At 43.9% G+C, this 22,545-nt stretch overlaps 1 protein-coding gene across 9 annotated transcripts in view; it reads left to right on the top strand.

The window, feature by feature from the left end:
• The window catches only part of foxp1b (forkhead box P1b), a 402,937-nt gene that overhangs the window by 332,347 nt on the left and 48,045 nt on the right, over positions 1-22,545 (top strand). For 8 of the 9 annotated variants that reach the window (XM_060919243.1, XM_060919242.1, XM_060919241.1 and 5 more), the window contains 4 exons: positions 519-656; positions 3,265-3,357; positions 7,661-7,802; positions 17,762-17,960. In XM_060919243.1, the coding sequence (XP_060775226.1) occupies positions 519-656; positions 3,265-3,357; positions 7,661-7,802; positions 17,762-17,960 (572 nt within the window). The remainder of the gene's footprint in view (positions 1-518; positions 657-3,264; positions 3,358-7,660; positions 7,803-17,761; positions 17,961-22,545) is intronic. The other variant, XM_060919244.1, reaches the window with a different exon arrangement.

Raw genomic sequence — 22,545 nt, 5'->3', positions numbered from 1 at the left:
CTTACCATCTCATACTTTCATTGCATTTTTTCGGGGTTTTGTTTTCGAGGAGAGCTTTTATTTCGTCCTCGGTTGGTTCAGCGCCACGCGCCGCCGTTTTGTTTTTCTCTACTTACGGTATACGAGCTGATAGCCTAGTAGTAGAGTAGCCAATCAGAGCGCACGATTGCTCATATTCATAGATAGATAGATATAGATATATATATAAACATTGTGAGTGGGTAATGAAAGCAAGAAGCGCACTGTGCTAATGAGCAGTTGCCTCGTTACTGGAGCGAAGCATTGTGCTGATAGGGATGTTGGGTGTTTGATGGTCTGGATTTGTGTGTGATTTACACTGGGTCTGTCTCATGTGAGCACGTCTTTCATTTACTGTGTCAGTAATCCTCTTATCTCCCCATAGAAATGCATGTAACACAGAGTGCTGTATAGACTTTACATCGTAATAGCTGTGTGTGTGTGTGTGTGTGTGTGTGTGTGTGTGTGTGTGTGTGTGTGTGTGTGTGTGTTTATTGCAGGTGCCAGTGTCAGTGGCTATGATGACCCCGCAGGTGATAACTCCTCAGCAAATGCAGCAGATTCTCCAGCAGCAAGTCCTGAGCCCTCAACAGCTCCAAATCCTCTTGCAGCAGCAACAGGCCCTGATGTTACAGCAGGTACACACACACACACACACGCACACACACACACAGAGAAATACAAGCAGGATGCATCCTGTCAATCAGTGGAAAGGGAACACCACAGGGACCAAACTCTGAGCAGATCTTATTTGTGTGGTGGATCATTCTGAGTATCGCAGTGACACTGACATAACCGTGGCATAATGGTGTGTGTGTGTGTGTGTGTGTGTGTGTGTGTGTGTGTGTGTGTGTGTGTGTGTGTGTGTGGCACTGCAGCATTGTAGAGGCTGTTTACTAGACCAACACCACCTACAATGTTAGTATTAGGATGTATTTAATATACCGGCTATACGCGAGTGCATCCTAGACTTTATACTATAAGATTGAGGTTTAGGGTTTATATGCCACAAACAGCGTAAATAAATGGTTAATGTTCCGACAATGTTGTTGAAGTTTATGATTATTATTTATTCGTTCATTCTTTCATTCATTTACTTATTTTGTCATCACAACTCTAAAGCCATGTTTTTCAAAATCACATCCGCGAGGCATAGCCAGGGGGCCTGTGATTATTATTATTTTTATTATTATTATTATCTCATTATCTCTAGCTGCTTTATCCTGTTCTACAGGGTCGCAGGCAAGCTGGAGCCTATCCCAGCTGACTACGGGCGAAAGGCGGGGTACACCCTGGACAAGTCGCCAGGTCATCACAGGGCTGACACATAGACACAGACAACCATTCACACTCACATTCACACCTACGCTCAATTTAAGGGGTGTTCACACGGCAACTTTTACTCCGGTGTAGCACCGGGGCTGCCCCGGTAGAGCGTTCACACGGTACAAAGTTATCCCGGTGTAGCCCCTGAACGCTGCTTAAACCGGTGCAAATCTAACCCTGCTCGGGAGGTGGTTTAAGAAATTTACTCCGGAGTAAATGCTAGTTTGCGGGGCAGCACCGATATAAAATGGGACGTCTGAACGCTACAGGGGTAGACTCGCTGAGGAGAGTTGATTACATACGGGCATTGCATAATTTGCATCCTGGTATTTTGCGCTTCCAAAATGGCGAATATCAACAACAACAGAACTGCGTGTCTTCCAGTGTTGCCAGATTGGGCGGTTTTAAGTGCATTTTGGCGGATTTGAACATATTTTGGGCTGGAAAACGTCAGCAGTATCTGGCAACACTGGTGTCTTCATCCACGCTGTTTTCCCGGTGCTTGGCGATGCCATGACAACCGGGAAAAGGAAGTACATTTTCACGCATGCGCATATTTCATTTCCGCATTATTACTATCGTATAGCACGGTCGCAAAAACTGCCATGTGAACGCAAGTGGGGCTGCACCGGTGCTAACACGCTTCTCTCTAGTAAGCAGGTTTGTGACGTGTGAACGCTCCACAAAATTTACACCGGTGTAAGATATATCGCAACAAAATACATCGGTGCAGCATCGATGCAAATACCCCATTAGAGTCACCAGTTAACCTAACCTGCATGTCTTTGGACTGTGGGGGAAACCGGAGCACCCGGAGGAAACCCACGCGGAGAACATGCAAACTCCACACAGAAAGGCCCTCGCCGGCCACGGGGCTCGAACCCAGGACCTTCTTGCTGTGAGGCGACAGCGCTAACCACTACACCACCGTGCTGCCCCCTTTATTATTATTATTATTATTTTTAAAAAAAACGTTAGTTACATTTGTGGAAAAAAGTACACTTCACACAATTCATTTCAAAAGTCGATTATTGTACGAGGCGGCACGGTGGTGTAGTGGTTAGCGCTGTCGCCTCACAGCAAGAAGGTCCTGGGTTCGAGCCCCGGGGCCGGCGAGGGCCTTTCTGTGCGGAGTTTGCATGTTCTCCCCGTGTCCGCGTGGGTTTCCTCCGGGTGCTCCGGTTTCCCCCACAGTCCAAAGACATGCAGGTTAGGTTAACTGGTGACTCTAAATTGACCGTAGGTGTGAATGTGAGTGTGAATGGTTGTCTGTGTCTATGTGTCAGCCCTGTGATGACCTGGCGACTTGTCCAGGGTGTACCCCGCCTTTCGCCCGTAGTCAGCTGGGATAGGCTCCAGCTTGCCTGCGACCCTGTAGAAGGATAAAGCGGCTAGAGATAATGAGATGAGATGAGATGAGATTATTGTACGACTGAGTTCTTGTAGTCATCGGCCTGTTTGACTGGTCGCTTAACGCAGTTTAATCCAATCCTTAGTAACTTAAAACTGAGTCGACTTTCTTTGAACTTTGACGTGAAATTGAATCTAAATAGCAGTTTAAAAGAAAAATGTTTTCTGCGAGTTGAAATAAAAATCTCTATGGCTCCAGGAAATAACCAGCATAACAATGCACATTCAAATAATGAGCTTGATGTTTCAGTCGAATTATGTTCATGAAAGGAATCTGTACTAAAGGGGACAGAAAATTTTATTTTGATTTTTATTGATTTATTTTTTGGGAAAGAGTTCCTTGAACTGAAGTGTAGTGCAGGATTTATTACTGTACACTGCAAACCTTTTCCATCATCTGACTCACTGCTGTATATGTGGAACTCGACAGAGCTTTGCATCATGTGGTAGTGATGCTTATTTGAAGTGCGTGTGGTGTGTGTGTGTGTGTGTGTGTGTGTGTGCACGCAGCAGCAGCTTCAGGACTTCTATAAGAAGCAGCAAGAACAACTCCATCTCCAACTTCTTCAACAACAACATGGCAGCAAACAACAGAACAAGGAGGTATTCTGGCATGACGTACACACGCGCGCGCACACGCATGCTCATACATACAGTATGCTTGCCATTACCTGCTTAGAACACCTACTACAGTGGTGCTTGAAAGTTTGTGAACCCTTTAGAATTTTCTATATTTCTGCATAAATATGACCTAAAACTTCATCAGAAGTAGATAAAGAGAACCCAGTTAGTCGGTTAGTTGGTCGTTTATTTATTGAGGAAAATGATCCAATATTACATATCTGTGAGTGGCAAAAGTATGTGAACCTTTGCTTTCAGTATCTGGTGTGACCCCCTTGTGCAGCAATAACTGCAACTAAACGTTTGCGGTGACTGTTGATCAGTCCTGCACACCGGCTTGGAGGAATTTTAGCCTGTTCCTCCATACAGAACAGCTTCAACTCTGGGATGTTGGTGGGTTTCCTCACATGAACTGCTCGCTTCAGGTCCTTCCACAACATTTCCATTGGATTAAGGTCAGGACTTTGACTTGGCCATTCCAAAACATTAACTTTATTCTTCTTTAACCATTCTTTGGTAGAACAACTTGTGTACTTAGGGTCGTTGTCTTGCTGCATGACCCACCTTCTCTTGAGATTCAGTTCATGGACAGATGTCCTGACATTTTCCTTTAGAATTCGCTGGTATAATTCAGAATTCATTTGTTCCATCAATGATGGCAAGCCGTCCTGGCCCAGATGCAGCAAAACAGGCCCAAACCATGATACTACCACCACCATGTTTCACAGAAGGGATAAGGTTCTTATGCTGGAATGCAGTGTTTTCCTTTCTCCAAACATAACGCTTCTCATTTAAACCAAAAAGTTCTATTTTGGTCTCATCCATCCACAAAACATTTTTCCAATAGACTTCTGGCTTGTCCACGTGATCTTTAGCAAACTGCAGACAAGCAGCAATGTTCTTTTTGGAGAGCAGTGGCTTTCTCCTTGCAACCCTGCCATGCACAGCATTGTTGTTCAGTGTTCTCCTGATGGTGGACTCATTCACATTAACATTAGCCAATGTGAGAGAGGCCTTCAGTTGCTTAGAAGTTACCCTGGGGTCCTTTGTGACCTCGCCGACTATTACACGCCTTGCTCTTGGAGTGATCTTTGTTGGTCGACCACTCCTGGGGAGGGTAACAATGGTCTTGAATTTCCTCCATTTGTACACAATCTGTCTGACTGTGGATTGGTGGAGTCCAAACTCTTTAGAGACGGTTTTATAACCTTTTCCAGCCTGATGAGCATCAACAACGCTTTTTCTGAGGTCCTCAGAAATCTCCTTTGTTCGTGCCATGATACACTTCCACAAACATGTGTTGTGAAGATCAGACCTTGATAGATCCCTGTTCTTTAAATAAAACAGGGTGCCCACTCACACCTGATTGTCATCCCATTGATTGAGAACACCCGACTCTAATTTCACCTTCAAATTAACTGCTAATCCTAGAGGTTCACATACTTTTGCCACTCGCAGATATGTAATATTGGATCGTTTTCTTCAATAAATAAATGACCGAGTATAATATTTTTGTCTCATTTGTTTAACTGGGTTCTCTTTATCTACTTTTAGGACTCGTGTGAAAATCTGATGATGTTTTAGGTCGTATTTATGCAGAAATATAGAAAATTCTAAAGGGCTCACAAACTTTCAAGCACCACTGTAGTAGTTTAATAAACATGGAAATGGCAGCACAGGAGCCATGTAATAGTGAGCTCTGAAAAAATGGGACTTGTTTCTCTCCCCTTGTTCTTTTCTTTCTGTCTCTGTGCCTCGCTCTCTCTCTCTCTCTCTCTCTCTCTCTCTCTCACTGCCAGACTCTTTCTTCAAGTTTGAGCCCGGTCTCAATTACAGTGGCTCTGTGTTAATGACTGGTGGATGCAGGCGTCACTCCAGACAAAAGAACTGATTATTGCTCGGTCAGAAGCAGTTCAAAGGCGGTCCAGGAATTTCAGACTTTTACTTTTTTCCCCCTCTGACAGTCACGTTCACTTTCTGAGTGCATAAATTAAAACGAATAAAAAAAAAAAAAAAAACACGCGCGCACACACAAGCATGCACATGCACGCACGCACACACACATCAAAGTCCCCAGGCTTGCTAATTAATGAACTAGGGGCTTCAGTTTGGACAAGTTGTGCTGCTTCACTTCCATAAATCAATGTGACAGGGCTGTTTCTCATGTTTCTGATAAGAGATGTCATTCTCTTTCTTTTTTCTCTCTCTCGCTCTCTGAGGATGGGGCAGAGGGGAGGAGGGTGAGGTTGACATAGCAAAAAGCTTCAGTTGATCAGCTGAATGGGGAGCAGCGAATAAAAAAAAAAAATAACAATTTTTGAAGCACATTATGTTTGATCAGAGGAAATTGATGCAGCCCTCAAGAGGCCTGTTCGTCTTGCTGATATTTTCTCTCCCTCTCTTCTTCTCTCCTCTTTCTTCTATCCATTTGGATTTCTTGTGCCGCCATCAAAAGACAAGAAGAATCACTGTGTTACTCCCTCCCGTGGGGCCTCGGCACAATAACCCCCTGTTGTTGCTTTGTGCCTCGCTTTCATTTTAAAGACATCACTTTTTTTTTTTTTTTTCTCTTTTTGAGTCGTCCCCCCCCCCGGAAAATCTTTACCTTCATATCAGAGTCGAGACAATGAAAGGGTCCGCAAGTGCCACTCCGTATTACGTTCGTCTGTGTTCTTTACCCTGCCTTTATGCGCTCTGATGGGACGATATTAGTCGTGTGTTTGGGAAGAGGAGCCTCTTGTATACCGTCGGAGTGAGGATTATAATTCACACGACTTATTCACGATCAAGATCCGCCCGAGCGCTGTACTGTTTCGTCCTCATGCAGGTTTAAAGGAGATGTTTAAGAAGAACAATTCATGCACTATTTATTTATTTATTTATTTATTTAATTAACACACAAAGGATCCAGTAAAGCTGAAAGAGAACTTTTTTTTTTCTTCCAGTTTGTACATAGAAACGCGTTTAAGATTTGAAATCCCTAACACCAAATTCCTTTTCGTGCTTTTCTTTGAATAAGCACATGACCGGCACACAGAGAGAGAAAGCTTGTTTTATCAGGAGTGTTCAGTTTGCTCCGGGTCTCCTGTGTGACCCGGCCTCCATGGTGCCGCAAGACCTTTTTTGTTTGCCTTCAATCGGGAGCAGTAAACACAGCAGTGCATCCTGTGTTTGGGAAGAGGGTGCGGTCCACAGCTTGGCAGCAGCAAGAGGTGTAGTTTAATACCCACACACACACACACACACACACGTTCATACACAATGCTGACTCTGATCTGTGAATATTTCCAGCTTTATGCTGCTGTCAGTTTGAGAGAGAGAGAGAGAGAGACTATAGAGCGTTAAGTGTTAAACCCCGCTCTCCCTTATCACCGTAACCTCGCCGAGTCGTTTTGATGCAGCACAAATCCTGGACGTTAGGTCAGTTCTATCGTTCTCTCTAGTTTGAGCTATCTGTCCGCTCTCTCTCGCCGATTCTTTTCTTCCTCTCTTCCTTCGTTTCTTTGCCACTCTCTCTTTTTTTTTTTTCCTCTCCTCACCCCGCCACATTATAATCCATCCCTTTTCCTCTCCAGCTGTGCCCCGAACATACCTCACCGGTCCTCTTGAATAAAGACTCCGTCTCCAGCGCCATTGTTCTAGGAGAGAACGGCTCACCCTGTGAGGTCGCTCCCATGGCTAGGCTCCTCCGCTCGGAGCCTGCGCAGTCCCTACGATTTCTTTCCTTTTACGACAGGTTCAATTATTTAAAAAAAAAAATCCTAATTATTCCGCTGCTTAAATATTAAAGCAGTACAGAGTAATACCGGGCATGGATCTTTTAATAAGCACTTTTAGCTGGTGTAGTTCTGCTTCTCTTATATACTTTTTTTTTTTAAAGTATTGCTCAACTACCTGAGGCACAGAAGGTTTTTTTTTTTTTTTTTGAGAATACTCTAACTCTAACACCAGCTACCCCAAGCCCTTCGTCCTCCTCGCACCTCTGATAGGAAGGCAGCGAGGCGTTCGTTCGTTCCTGGGATCCGAGCTTTGATACGGCGCGTGATAAAGGCTTACTTCGGGTTGCACACATGTTCACTGAATTATGAATGACCGTAATTAAAATCCCGTGGTTCTTATTATGAATGATTAACTATGTTGTTTCATTGTTTGTCACAACTCTGAGTTAATTAAGAGAAGAAGGCATGTACCTGCCGCGTGTGCGTAAGAATGATTTGTAGTGTGTTGTCTCAGTGTCCCTTCTCTCTGTCTCTCTCTCTCTCTCTCTCTCTCTCTCTCGCTGTAGGTTTCCGCGCAGCAGTTGGCGTTTCAGCAGCAGCTCCTTCAGGTTCAGCAGCTGCAGCAGCAGCACCTGCTCAGTCTACAAAGACAAGGCCTGCTGTCCATCCAGGCTAACCAGAATCTGCCTCTGCACTCTCTTACTCAGGGTAAGGACACACACACACTTATGCATCCAACAGGTATGTCATGCCATCCTATATCTTAACAATGCCCTAATGAAGGCTAATAGAATTAAAACCGTTTATTCAGTCTGATTCAATTTGACACACGCCCACGCAAATTCCTTCCCGAGCTCTCTCCCTCATATTTCTTTACTCCCGTCGCTCTCGAAACCCCTTTGTCCAGTAAAAGATCTGTTTATTCTAACTTCCGTCATCTTCTATCTCAAGCTTAACTTAATTTCACCCAGCCAGGACGCTGTCCCATCCCCACACCTCCCTTCATCGTCCTCTCCGTCACTCCTTATCCTCGGCTGGCTCCGTTCCAAGCCCAAAGCACACCAGGTGTGTTGTTTCCCAACTTCCCCTGAGTGAATCGTGGCCAAGCCACTATTTTCACAAGCACACGCTGAGTCAATACTTGTTTTGCCAGGAAGTTTATTTCATTATATACACCCCCCTGTAATATTTTCTCAAGGAGCAGCTACATAGTCACAAAAGCTCTTTCATATAAGGTCCCCCCCCCTTTCCTAACACTGACTGTTCTCTCTCTCTCTCTCTCTCTCTCTGTCTCTCACTGCCTAAAACAAACAGCCTCTTAATAAGATAAGGTGAGAAAGGGAGGACGAGGTGGAGTTGGTTAGGTAATGTGCAAACACAGTATTTGTGCAGTCTTGTTATTGTTTGTTCAGGACATTGTAATAAAAAAAAAAATAAAAAAAAGCACTACTCTGAATACCCACAATGCCCTTGGGCTAGGCATGGCAATGTAACGTCTGGTTCAGGATACTGCCTTGGGCTGCTCTTAGCTCCATCTAGTCCGTATTTGGTTATATCTAACATTTAGAACCTGATGGCTTATTAAAAAAAAAAAAAACGCCAGATGATTTGGAGATCGAATTTCCGATGAACTGATTTGCTCACACGCAAGTTCTCGTAAGCGCGTGCCTGTATCAAAAGAGAAACGAATACCTGAAAACGGAGCGGTCCTCGCATCTCCGAGAGTTAAGAAGAGAATATGAATTTCTCAAACAGTCGTTCAGTGTCATTGTCCAAGCTGGACTGCTTTAGCAGTGACGCACTGTCCCCGGATCTCTTCATACCATGTGTGTGTGTGTGTGTGTGTGTGAGAGACCTGGCCTATTTGCTACATTTTCTGCCTCACTGTTTGAAGTTATTGATGACCTTTTCCTTTCACACCCCAGCAGACTTGTTCATGCTTCAGTTGACCAGCCTTCCAGAGGCCGAGATCTAATCTGTTCAACGTTCAGCAAAAGTAGTTAGCATTGCCGTATGAGTGATGAGTTAGCGCTCCTTATGTGTGTGCATGCGTGCGTGTGCACTGGGGTGGCAGGAAGGAAAAACAAATGTTTCCTCGTCCATTTAACGCGCGTGTGTTTGTTTGTTTGTTTAACTCTCATACTTTCGTCACTGACAAGTAATATTAGCTGTACACATGCAGTGAAACGAAGTGTTAGATATATATATTAGGGCTGTAACGATATGCGAATCGAAATCGCGATATGCAGAGCCACGATCCGTATCGCGATACAAGAAGGCAGAATCGCGGTACACCCTTTCAAACTTCTCCTCAGCCCAAAAACAGAGGCGCTTCCAAACTTCAATTTATGAATACTTTACTTTTTATTTAAATTACATTTTAAACTTACTTAAATTACTTTTATTTTTTTATATCTATTAGTAAGTCGTTTTTTCGCCGACCTGCGACAATCTTCTGCGAGTCACGCAACGTCCACACTCGCCACTGGCAGAGCATTCATTTCTTTTAAGCGGTCGCCATTCTGGTTGCGACGCGGGGAGCGAATCTGTAAACAAGCAGCTCATTGGCTGGCTAGGTGTGCCACAAGCCAATCACAATCACTTGACCGGAAAGGCATGCAGTGTTGCCAGATTGGGCGGGTTTAGGTGCTTTTTGGCTGGTTTTGAACATATTTTGGGGTGGAAAACGTTAGCAATATCTGGCAACACTGAAGGCATGTCTGCTTGGGCGGAAGCCTTCTGCGGCAGTTACATTTTGACACGCGAGCAATGTTTCACCATAAAAATTCCGTAATTTCCATCTGTTTTCCACGATCACAGAAAATCATTGGCCCTATGAGAGTGAGACAGTGAGAGAGCCACCCCCCCAAAAAAAAATCTTAACGGATTTACACGATTTGGAAAAATGACTTTTTCAGAACCGAAAAAAACAGAGCTTCCGGGTCAACAGTATTATTTTGAGAAATAAAACAATCTTTGGATATACATTTGTTCATTTTTGCATACATATTACTCATTCTCTGCAGTGGTCTGAATTATTTGTTATTAAATAGTTAATGTAAGTAAATGTTAATAAGTCAAATTTACTACTTTAAAAAACATTTTTAAAAAAATCGTGGGCGTATCGAATCGTGGGTCAAAAATCGCGATACGAATCGAATCGTGTGTTGGGTGTATCGTTACAGCCCTAATATATATGATAAGTGCTGAGGGCTTTGGATCGTGTCGAAGAAACCAAGACGACCGTGACATCATTGCGCGTCAGAAGTCTGAACAGCTTTTATTGAGATTGTATCGAGTTCGGCGGTGTCGTGGTTAGCGCTGTCGCCTCACAGCAAGAAGGTCCTGGGTTCGAGCCCAGCAGCCGACGAGGGCCTTTCTGTGTGGAGTTTGCATGTTCTACCCGTGTCCGCGTAGCCTGGGAAATCCCATGCTGCTTTGCACAATCGTTCCGATCTGAAAAGACAGCATGGAAATTATGGTCTAAAGGCTTGCCTGAGTTAGGGAGCCAATCAGAGAGTGGGGAGGGGTGGAAAGACGGTGACGCGTACTACTCGACAAACGGAAGCTTGTAGTTTATTTGGGACTGTTTACGGATCACATTTAACATGGCGGCGAGCGATACGAACCAAACTTTCGATCAAGCTTTAGACACTGTTCTGAATAGTTTAGAGCGAAAGTTTGTTTTAAAAAAAGAACAGCGTTTGGCGTTTCAGTCTTTCTTCGCCTCTTCGCCGCTCTAACTACGTCACCGGGTACAACTGCCATGATTGGCCATGGGCTACGTATACGCCAAATGATAGACAGTCGCAACGTCCAGTAAACGGCCGTTGACAATCGTAAACCACACCTCCCCTACGAGAAATTCAATAGGCGGATTCCAGACCATATTTCACTTGTGATATGGTCTGGTGTTAACCAGTAGAGATGGGATTTATGGCTCTTTGATGGGATCCGTATCTTTGTGATCCGTTCTTTGAAAAGAGCCGTTCAAAAGACTGCCTCATTTGGCTCTTTTTTAAAATATTTATTCAGTTTTAAGAAGACAGCGTCTAAAGAAGCCAGATCCCTCTGCTTAGACAGTGACATCAATATTTCTGGACATACCTTTTATATGAAGCAACCTAGACTTACATTATTGTAACCCCTAAACGCTCATAAATAACCATTAAAAAACAATGAGGGCTTCAATGAATGTCCATGCAGAACGGCTTTTCGGTAAAAAAAAAAAAACACTCAAGAACATAGTTATCAAGAACGCAAGAATATTTTATAGAAAAACACTTGTTTTACAAAAATATTTAAGTCTGAGATACAAAATAGATACAACTAGACAAACAGATAAATAAATAAAATACACAAAAATAGAACAAACAAAATGACGATAGAATAAATTAAATGAACCTCCGTGCAAAGTAGTTTTCCCACAATATTATCATTAATATCACACAACAACATTATAAACTATCCGAAACACAGTACAGAAAAAGAACGGCTCCCCCAGCTCAAGACTCGGTTCTCATCGTTCATGCCTAGGAGCCGTTCAAAAGAATCGGTTCGTTCGCGAACGTCACAACACTATTAACCAGACTAGTGTCTGCGTGGGTTTCCTCCGGTTTCCCCAAAAAGACATGCAGGTGAGGCTAATCGGTGGCTCTAAATTGCGTGTGTGTGAATGGCTGAGAGGTGAAAACCTCCAGTAGAAGGCAACGGGAAACCACGACTGTAATTTTTTGATGGCCGAAGCCGTCAGAGCGGCCACGTCACTGTAGCGATACGCCAAGATGGATGGATGGATATTGATTTCTAATAAATTTCCGAGCTTTCATCAGTCATGAAATATGGGCAGTAAATTAGCTTAGGATAGGATATAACCAAGGATAATGCTTTTTCAAGCCTTGGAATTTCCTGAACCGTGTGTAGTGTTTCTTTCTCTCCGTCTCTCTTCGCCTTTGTTCCTGCTCCTCTTTTAGAACATCTTGTTGCAAAACACCTCAAGTGAACAGCTGTGCTGGCTGTGACGCGCGGTCCAACCGGCAGAGAAGTATCATCTCTCGTTATCGCCCAATTAATAACAGCGTCTCGCCGGCGACACGAAGACGTCACTAACGTCGGCTCTGGATGTGCGCGAAAGCGTGCAAGTGCCGCTGCACTCGTTTATCGTCAGCAAGCTTCCTTTGAGGCTGTCGTCTGAATCCATTTGAGCAGCATCTAAAAATATGTCGTTAACTTTCGCACCCTTTTTCTCAAAAACAAGCTCTGACGACAGTCAGCATCTAAATAAAAAAAAAAAGTCAGACTCGTGCCTACCACCGAGGCGCTTGATTTACAGCCGTAAACATCGCTGAAAATACGGTTCTGCGTCAGGCTTTTGAGATTCTCGAATTTGAATGGGAAAAGGTTAAAAACGCGCACAGGCTCAAGGAGCGGAAAACAGTCGGAACGTCTTAGGGATAAGAGAACAGGCAGGGAGAGAAAGAGATGGAGAGGGAAGGGAATGATGTCTGACCTGTTCACTCAGTCAGACACCTGCATTAGCTATGTTCTCCCAGGTGCGTGTGTGTGTGTGTGTGTGTGTGTGTGTGTGTGTGTGTGTGTGTGTGTCATATCCCCTTCCACTCTATTACCTGCCTTTCATTGCACCGTGTGTACACGCTCCCCGAGCCAAAGCCCGCTCTCATCCCCCGCCTCCCATCAGTTTAGTTGTCCAGGAAAGGGCCATGGGACGGCGACAAGACAAATTTGCCGTTAATACGAAGCCAGTGAACGTGGCCAGCGAGTACTGGCGTTGATTGATCATTCGGCAGCGTGGCACTGCTTTAATAGCTCCTGTAGCATTCAGAGAGGAACATATTTTAGGCCTTAGGGCTGCATATCAAAGACGCGGCGATCAGAGACACATAAGCAGGGGGAGGGGGTGAAGGTCTTCGCCTGATGGAACAACAAACTAATAGTTGTGTCACGACGGGCCCCCAATAGAGCACTGTAGCACCTTGAAAAAAAAAAAAAAAGGCACAGCCGGCCACTTTACACAGCCAGAGCCACCGGGTCATTTTTTTTTTTTTTTGCAGCCAGTGATGATGACGGTTGGCGACTGATGCGGTTATGATCCTTAAATCAACTTTCTGCTCGCTTGAACAGGGTCACAGGGAGTGTGGGGGGGGTACAAGGACGGGAAAGGTTGAAGGAGGAAACAGTGCTCCCTCGTCCAAGCACGCCGCCGCTACCTGCCGTGGTAAAAATGTAGCTGCGCCACCGGTAATCAATCAAGGTTGGCGCAGACATACATTTTTTAAAACGAGGGCTGTGTATCTTTGGCCTGTAATGAGCGAAAGGAGTAGGAAGAGGTTAGTCTGAAAAATGGCAACCCACCATCGATGTAGCAATCCAGGCCCACAAAGATAAATTTATGGTCAGTGACAGGGTTTCTATTAAATACAGGACGCTGTATATTCTCGCGGAATCGGGTTATTGAATAACGGTAACGCTTTAATCAGATCGGCGCGGCGGCGCCGCACGCAAACGGAGGGTCGGGATGGGATTATCTAGCCCGTTCGGTCAGGGTGCTGAAAAAGCTTGGACGCAGGATGATTAATGGCGATGATTAACGCGCACGCGGAATTATAAACCGATCGGAAGGAGAATAAGTACTGTACAGACGCGTTGCAGGGGAAAGAAAGACGGGACCAGAGAGAGCGCGGTATTGGGAGAAGAGGCCCGTCGTGTCAAGCACATCAGCTAAAAATACACACCACACTGTCAAAATGCAGGGGGGGAAAAAAAAACCCTAGGACACTCACTTCAGCTGTGACCTTCCCTGACTGCTTACCTTCACCATCAGCCATTACAAACACTAACGATGGAAAACGTGCACACACACACACACGGTCATGAAAAGTGATGCATGTTCACATTCATAGCAGCGTGTCAGTCGCACCACATGAATAACAGCAGAGCCGAACCGCCAAAAAGCGTAGCGAAAGGACACACCCGCTATCCACAGCAGCACAAAGATGCTCCTTGGAACGTGGAAAGGTTGTTGATTGGTCGCGCAATAATTTCCGCCGGCTCTTTGATATGCAAACGATCTTGAGTGAATTTACAGCAGTACCATCAGACTCATTTCACAGTTCTTAGTGTCGCTCTGTCTCCCTCTCCCTCTCCAGAGCTTTCCTCGGCTCATTAGGCCACTGTTCTCCATTACCGGCATAATTAAAATCTTTAGTAGCTTATCAAATTCAAAATATTTTCTGCTGATCGCACTGAGGTCTTCAACTCGCTGGTTATTTTGCCACAAAAGGAATAAATTAGGACTAAGCATTTGCGGTGTGTGTGTGTTAGAGTTAAATGCTTGAAAGGGAAGAGCTGTGGTGTCTGCAAAGAAAGAGAGAGATTGATTCAAGACAGGCAATAAAACATTTAATTCACATGAGCAGAGGGTAAACCACCTCCCTTTAGATTTTGAAAACCGATTCGAATTCATCGCCACCAGACTCGACAGGTCCATCCGACAAATCCTCTCTCTCGTACTTCGTATTTTATAGTTCCAAGTACACGCTCTCAGGTACCGTCATATACCCGGCGCCGTGTTTATAGCGTCCGGTCGCTAACGCAGCAGCTCAGTTCGGTCACGGACAGCGATTTAACGGTACAGAGAGCAGCGTGCACGCGGGCAAAAAAAACAGAACGCGGCTGCGTTTAAGCCGCAGCGTGCCGTTTTAAGTTCTGTGCGTCAGTTAGGCAGTGCAGAGCTTTAAGGATTTTGCATATTAACTTACTTTTAGAATAGTGCCCTAGAGGCAGGGCTTTGAATCAGAATTTTTTTCCTATTGGTTCGTTCCGAACAGAAACGGAATTTTAACGTTTCCGGTTTTGGGTTCCACCATTACATAGACGTTCCCGAACCGGTTAGAACAAAAAAAATTTCGTTCCCGGAACGGTTAATTACGTTCCCTGTCAGCTGTTTAACAAATGGCTATAAAATTATGTCTCTGTCTCATCCAGCTTAAGCCAAATGTAGGCTAATTCTATTACAACCTTCATTAAATAAGACAAGAAATAATTCAAAACAATTATTATTTCAAATGTTGGCAATTTGGATTCTCAGTATGTCTTCCCATCTACACAAACAGAAAAAGTGCCAAAAATGAAAGAGAATTCGTTTAGTGTGTTACCAAAGGCTAGTCAGGCCCTATGCATTGATAGGCTAACAGAGGTTAACGTCATTTAATGTTCGCGAGCCTCTCGTTAACGTGGGCAAATATATTGAGATCGTGTTTGAAATTGACGTTTTCGAATAACGATAGACTGCAATATTTACCTCTTATTTAAGATGTGGAGACGTGATAGTAGTCCACCCTCCCGCTCTCTCCATTCAGTCAGCGAACGTCACACAGGAAGTGAACCCCAGCGGGTCATAGAAACTTGCGCAGGAGAAGAACAGGGTTCCTACGCAGTATGGAAAAGTATGGAATTTGATTTTAGTATTTTCCAGGTCTGGAAAAGTATGGAAAATGGAAATTAGGGTATGGAGAAATATTTGTGTTTCAAGACCTTTGCCGCTACATAGTAAAATGAAGCTCGACATTCCGACATTCAGTTGAATTTTGCCAAAGAAATGTGTTGAAATGCGGAGGGAGGGAAACGGGTGTTCTGTTGTACTGGCACGCGCTCCGCCACACCCCCTGAACCTGCTTGCTTCTTGCAAGACTTTGGACAAGACGCAGGAAAACCCCCTGCGACAAAACGCCTCTTGAACACGCGTGAACACACATCATAGCTCCAGTCAGTGTAAAAATGCTTATGGCTTATTTGGCAGTGTTGCCAGAATTTGCTAGAAAAATAAGGCACATGGACCCTGAAAACAAGCGACCCAAGACAAAAAAAACTGCCAACAAAAATATGAAGGCTGTGTACGCAAACGTACATATAAAAATGTATACACACTTTGAATCATTGTGAAGTAGGTGTTTATTAAAATTCATTTCATTTTCAAGGTGTAATAGAATTTACAGACATCACTTTATTGTTTTATCACTGCCTCTAACTGATGTTTACAGTCTACGCTATGAGACCTGCAGCAGTCACTGAAAGTGAATGTCCAAAAATACCAAGAGAACTGAATGTGATTTGCATTGTCAGCAGTGACTGGACCAGAATGGATGTCCGTTTGAGAACAGGCAGTGACTAAATAATAAAATGTCTGTAAATTCTATTACTCTTTGAAAATTACATGGATTTTAATAAACACATACAGTACTTTTAAAAGTGTGTATACATTTTTTTTCGGGACATCCTCCTGTATGTGCTTGACATCTTCACACACCTGTGTTTTAATGTCTTGAAGTGTGCATCAGATACGTGTGCGTCAGAGTGGCATCCTGTATTTTGTGTAATGTGTATATATATTTATGACAAAAACAGGGCACTGATACAAATTTTAGGCCAAGCTAAATATGGGATGCATTTTGGTGGTATGTCATAATGTGAGTACCTGTTTGATTTTCAAGTAATTCTTTTAAATATATGAGTAGTTGTTTGTTTGCTGAAGTCTCCAAACCTGAGAATTTGAGTATGGAAAAAGTCTGGAATTTTCATCTCATCTCATTATCTGTAGCCGCTTTATCCTTCTGCAGGGTCGCAGGCAAGCTGGAGCCTATCCCAGCTGACTACGGGCGAAAGGCGGGGTACACCCTGGACAAGTCGCCAGGTCATCACAGGGCTGACACATAGACACAGACAACCATTCACACTCACATTCACACCTACGCTCAATTTAGAGTCAGCAGTTAACCTAACCTGCATGTCTTTGGACTGTGGGGGAAACCGGAGCACCCGGAGGAAACCCACACGGACACGGGGAGAACATGCAAACTCCGCACAGAAAGGCCCTCGCCGGCCCCGGGGCTCGAACCCAGGACCTTCTTGCTGTGAGGCGACAGCGCTAACCACTACACCACCGTGCCGCCCAGTCTGGAATTTTAAATTTGAAAATGTGTAGGAACCCTGGAAGAATGACTTTTTTATTTGTAGGCTACGGAAACTCTGAGGAACGAAATAAAAACCGGTATTAACCGGTTACCATTATTTTTAATAAGCGTTTCTGTTCCGGAGCATAAAAAATAATAAAGTTTGTGGTTTCGTTTCTGTTCCATGTGAAATAGAAAAAGTTCCCGGTTTTCGTTTTCGTTCCTTGAACCGGTTCAAAGCCCTGCCTAGAGGCTTGTTTTTTTGTTTGTTTGTTTGTTTTTCTGTCCGCTTAGTCCTTCTGCCTTTTCCATCGGTCGGTCTTTATTTATTTATTTTTTATTCTTCCTGTGAGCGATTTTTTTTTAAATGCGTTTAAACCTTGCTATTGTGAACTTGCTGTCTTGTCTCAGAAGATTATTGCGATTTCACGCCTTGTGTCGATGTTAATTATTTACTTTCAGCATGAAACGCAGACGAATGCCAGAGATTTGTATACACAAACACGCTTGGGGAGGGGAGGGGAGGGGAGGGGATACGAGAGCATCTCGTGACGCTCGCCCGTAGTGGAACAATTCCTAATTAATACGCTCCTTTGTTTACTCAGCCTCTTGTTTTTTTTTCCTTTTATTTAATTACAGCATGAGTGGAAGTGGATTAGCCGATTAATTGATTTAATTATCCAATTTGTTTTGTGGCAGGCGTGATTCCAGCTGAGCTGCAGCAGTTGTGGAAGGAGGTGACGGGCACGCACGTGAAGGAGGAGAACAGCGCCAGCAACAATGGCCACCGTGGCCTGGACCTGTCCTCCGCCTCACCCGTGCCTCCCAAAAGCAGCCTCCTCAACCAGCACGCTACGACCAACGGCCAGTACGGCAGCCACACACTCAAGAGAGAGAGGTAAGAGAGGGTTAGTCAGAAATGCTAAATGCCATCATTACTAAGAACGGTACTAATGAGAAGCAGTTTTCTCAAGAAACCCTGTGGACCAGTTTTATATTTATGACTAACACACATGACCGTTACTGGATTTAGCTTTTTTTGTGCTTTTTTTTTCCCTCTCCTTTATGTTAATAACCTGTTATATCTTTTACAGCTATATTTAATAAAGCCTAAAGTTCAGGGTGACATGTGGGTGCCGTGCGTCTTGACCCGAGCCACAGTTAAATAGGACTACGCTGTGCTCTTTAACTAGCCTAGTAAACTAGACCCACCCGCCTAGCGGCCAAAAATATTTTTGCCTACGAATGGGTCTAGCCTCGCACCATATAAACAAAAACACCCCGGGCATCAAATCGTGCCCGCCAATCACAGCGCAAGGTTTTTGTTTGGATTCTTTGGGCGGCTTTTTGCAGGAGTGACGACAAAGCTGCGCGACGCTGGAGAAAGCGCAGCAGGAAAGATGGCTACGGCTAGTGAACAGCGCGCGTTTGACTCCGCTTCGGAATCAGTTTTAGAAGAATTAGACTTGGAGTTTTCGTTGAAACATGAGCAGGAAGAGGCTCTCCGCTCATTCCTTTTCAAGAAGGACGTTTTCGCTGTTTTGCCGACCGGCTATGGCAAAAGTCTGATCTACCAGCTGGCTCCGCTCGTAGCCAAAAGGATGGGGCTAGTTTGTGCAGTACGAAGAATTAATAAACAGCTTTGAAACATTACTTTTTGATTGTTTCTTATTTTCCCGTTATTTTAAATTTAAGGGAAATTATTTCATCAAACACCACTAAATAAAAACTCTCAAAAACAGTTTAAGCAAACCCTTGAAAAACACTTGGAAAAAAATAAGAGTGTATGTTAAGTATGTGGTACAGACTCCAAACTTGTGGTCATTATCTCCAAACTTCTTAATATCTAGAACCTGTTTATTAATTAATACGCATTTTGAAAAATTATTTATTTCAAGGCCTCCCCCACTGCTTTCTGTCGCTCTGACTACGTCACAGTCACCGTTGCGCTGATTGGTCAGAGCGTTGGCCGATACGCACAGAGACAGTTTGAAAGACAGCGGGTTGTCCCTACCCACACCCGTCGGAAATGTCTACGAGCGAGGCCAGACTAAATATTCACATTTAGTCTGGCTTGCCAGGCTACTCTTTAACACTTATTCCACGAAATCGAGTCGGGCATGAGCTGATAGGCTATAAGCCGTGTGTACAGTGCGACGCGGCCGAATGGAGTAACTGTTTTATTCTGTCCGCATTCAGTGGATTTTGAGAAATTTTTTGCAAATCCGATCAATAAAAACTTTATACAAAACGTCCGACAAAATAATTTCCGCTCACAGGCGCAATTTGTGAAAAATGCGATAATAATAATTTTTGAAAAATAAAAAGATACGTTCTTACCATCAAATACTTTTATTCCGTGTTTTGTTGCCGTTTTTTTTTTTTTTTTTTTTGTATTTTTGGGGTTTTGTTTTCAAGTAGTTTTTATTTCGTCCTCGGTCGGTTCAGCAGCACGCGCCGCCATTTTGTTTTCCTCTCAGTCAGCCAGTTGGTCGGGTTCAGTGCCCGAACTGATCAGTTTTTCACTGGCTGATCAGACACAAGGTACCGTACGCCACCACGCTTGCCGGAGCGGTTAGGGGTTAGGTGCCTTGCTCAAGGGCACTTAAGAACACTTTCTTTCCCACCGCCATCAGACTCCTGAACAGCTGACAGGAGTCTATAACCATGGACTACCTCCCTGTCAACTCTCCTTGACTGTTCACACATCACTGCCCTTTTTTGCTGCTACGTCCGATCATTGCCTTATTTGGTATTATACTGCCTATTTTGCACTACATCTACCTTTATTTTGTACTATACTGGGTTTTTTTTTGGGGGGGGGGCGGCTTTTATTTGCACTACATTGCCTTTACTTTGTATTATTTCTTATTTGTAATTGGCATTCATGGTGGACAGCTAACGAAGAATTTCATTGTGCAAGAGGACATGTCCTTACTGTGCATATGACAATAAACAATAAAGCTGGTCCAGGGAATCGAACCAGCAACCTTTTGGTCCCAAAGCTGTTTCTCTATTCATTAGGCCATGGCTTCCCCAAGTCAAGTTTTCTATGAGCTATCAGCTCATATACCGTGTTTTTCTCTACTCCTGGTATATGAGCTGATAGCCTAGTAGTAGAGTAGCCAATCAGAGTGCACGATTGCTCACATCCAGTGAATGTGAATATCTATCTGTTTTTTTTTTCTCTCTGTATCTTTTTTTTCGCCACATCTTTCCTGTCATCCTTCACTGAAGCAAACAGGCCTTACTTGTTTCCCTGTTCAGAATTGCAATGCCTTCAGGGGGAGCAGATTTTGATGGACAGCTACCCATAAGGCTTGGCCTAGTAACTATTAATTTGTCGTTAGTAAGTACCTCACTCTTTTCATTAAGGGCACCAGCTCTGCAGGCCAATTCAGTCTTCGGGGAGAGGAAGCGAGCACCTGGGAGTCCTTGGCTATTTCTGCAGCTAGATTACAGCAATGGGAATAGGCCCATTTCCTTATTAATTACCAGCTTACTTCGGTAGACTTCACTATTTGTGTTTGACTCGAAGTACTTGTGAATATACAGGCGTGTGGCTTGACTTCTGTTTGTTAAATAAGACTTGAATTAACCTCGAAACACAGATGCACGCCCCGGTAAGCGTCAGCTATTAGATTGCTCGAGCTGGTTGTAATCGTAGCTCGAAGACGAATCAGGGGTTGGAAAAAAGGATCGGCATAGCGGAACGCGCTTAAAGAGAACCGCCGGCTTTGTGTTTTAGCACCGTAAGGAAGCAGGTCACCTTTCCTGCCCACTGTAAAGGTTCTTTATGTAAAGGCGAGACGTCATCGTGACATTAAGGTTTATTCGGAAAAAGCAGCGTGTCCCCGCTGTGTCTTTGAGGAAGAAATTAATTTGGCGTGTAACACGTTCACTTGTTTTTATCTGCTGAGGCCTGATCTTTGAACTGCTTGCAAGGAGCCTCCAGGCACTATGAGCTCATTCGTTCTCTCGCTCCATCTCACACACACACACACACACACACACACGCATTTGTGTTCGGCCGATCACAACCAGCGAAATGATGCAAATGAAAACACAGTTAATGCTGCAAATCCAGGCCTGGCTGGAATGAGCATAAAGTTTGCACAACACGTTCTCCACGTAGGTGAAGGTACAGTTACACTGGATACAGTGTCACTCTTGCCGAGACAAGCCGACATGTTCCGTCACGGACAAGATAAAGACGCTGACTGATATTTACTTATTTTTATTTTTGGTAAATAGCAAATCAGATTCCTTAATGCAAGTGTGTTTTCCAGCAGGAGCGTCCCGAACACTGGGAAATGGGTGCAACACAGAGACACATACATTCACTTAGCAGCGATTATTGCGCAAGGAATTAAACGCGATAGGGTGTGCCGTCACAGGAAGATAATCAGGTACTTCACGATCCTGAAGTGGATTCTTTTCAGATAGCTGTCTACATTACAATTATGAGAGCAATTTTTATTTATTTATTTATTAATTAAATGATGTCACAACGTTTTGTTCAAGGTTTTAATGAGTTCCTGGTATCACTTACCTTATTAGTCTATCCACATTCACTGGATATGAGCAACCGCGCACTCTGATTGGCTACTCGACTACTAGGATATCAGCTCATATATGGTACGGTGAGTAGAGAAAAACAAAATGGCGGCGCGTGTCGCCGAACCAACCGAGGACGAAATAAAACCTCTACTCGAAAGCAAAACCCCCGAAAAAGGAAAAAAAAATTAATCAAGAATTATTATTATTATTATTATTATTATTGCATTTTTCACAAATTGCTACCACCGCTTCGCCGGTTTGTTTACATTCTGAGCGGAAATGATTTTGTCGGACGTTTTGTACGGTATAAAGTTTTTCTTTATTGACTTTGCAAAAAATAAAAACGCTACGCGCCTCGTCACCCATCAGCTCATGTACGACTCGATTTCGTGGAATAACTGTTAATTATAGCAGATATAAGCAGTCGTACCCTCGTGAGCGTCTCTTTTTTATCTCTTAATAAGATTTAAAAAAAAACAAAAACAAACCTGAAGTACTGGAAATACAATCAGAGCTGTGCTGCTCTCGAAAATTAATCAACCCTTTCTGACCTGACCAATCAGATTCAAGAATTCAAAAGGGATTCTTTCTTTCTTTCTTTCTCTGAAAAGACTTTTTTTTCCCCTCACACCATCTCACCAGCGTGCACATACAAGTCGCCCATCAATTAAAAGGAAAAAAAAAAAACCATAAAGGAAAACAAGAGCGAGGAGCGAGCTGAGACGTCTTTGAAGCATTGGAGAAGACCAGAGTAAAAGCTCACCCTTTCCATCTCCGACACGTGACGTTGAAGATTAAAGAAGACGTCAGCAGCAGTTTAGCGCACGGCAGCATGAAGAAGGCACTCGGCGGGCTGAATATGCAGCAAGCATCTCGGATCTGTCAGAAGAGTGAGCAGCTGATCGCTCGCTCGCTCACTTCTC

The sequence above is a fragment of the Neoarius graeffei genome, chromosome 4 (assembly GCF_027579695.1).
Source record: "Neoarius graeffei isolate fNeoGra1 chromosome 4, fNeoGra1.pri, whole genome shotgun sequence".
NCBI lineage: Eukaryota > Metazoa > Chordata > Actinopteri > Siluriformes > Ariidae > Neoarius > Neoarius graeffei.
This window is presented reverse-complemented; position numbering and strand designations above follow the sequence as displayed.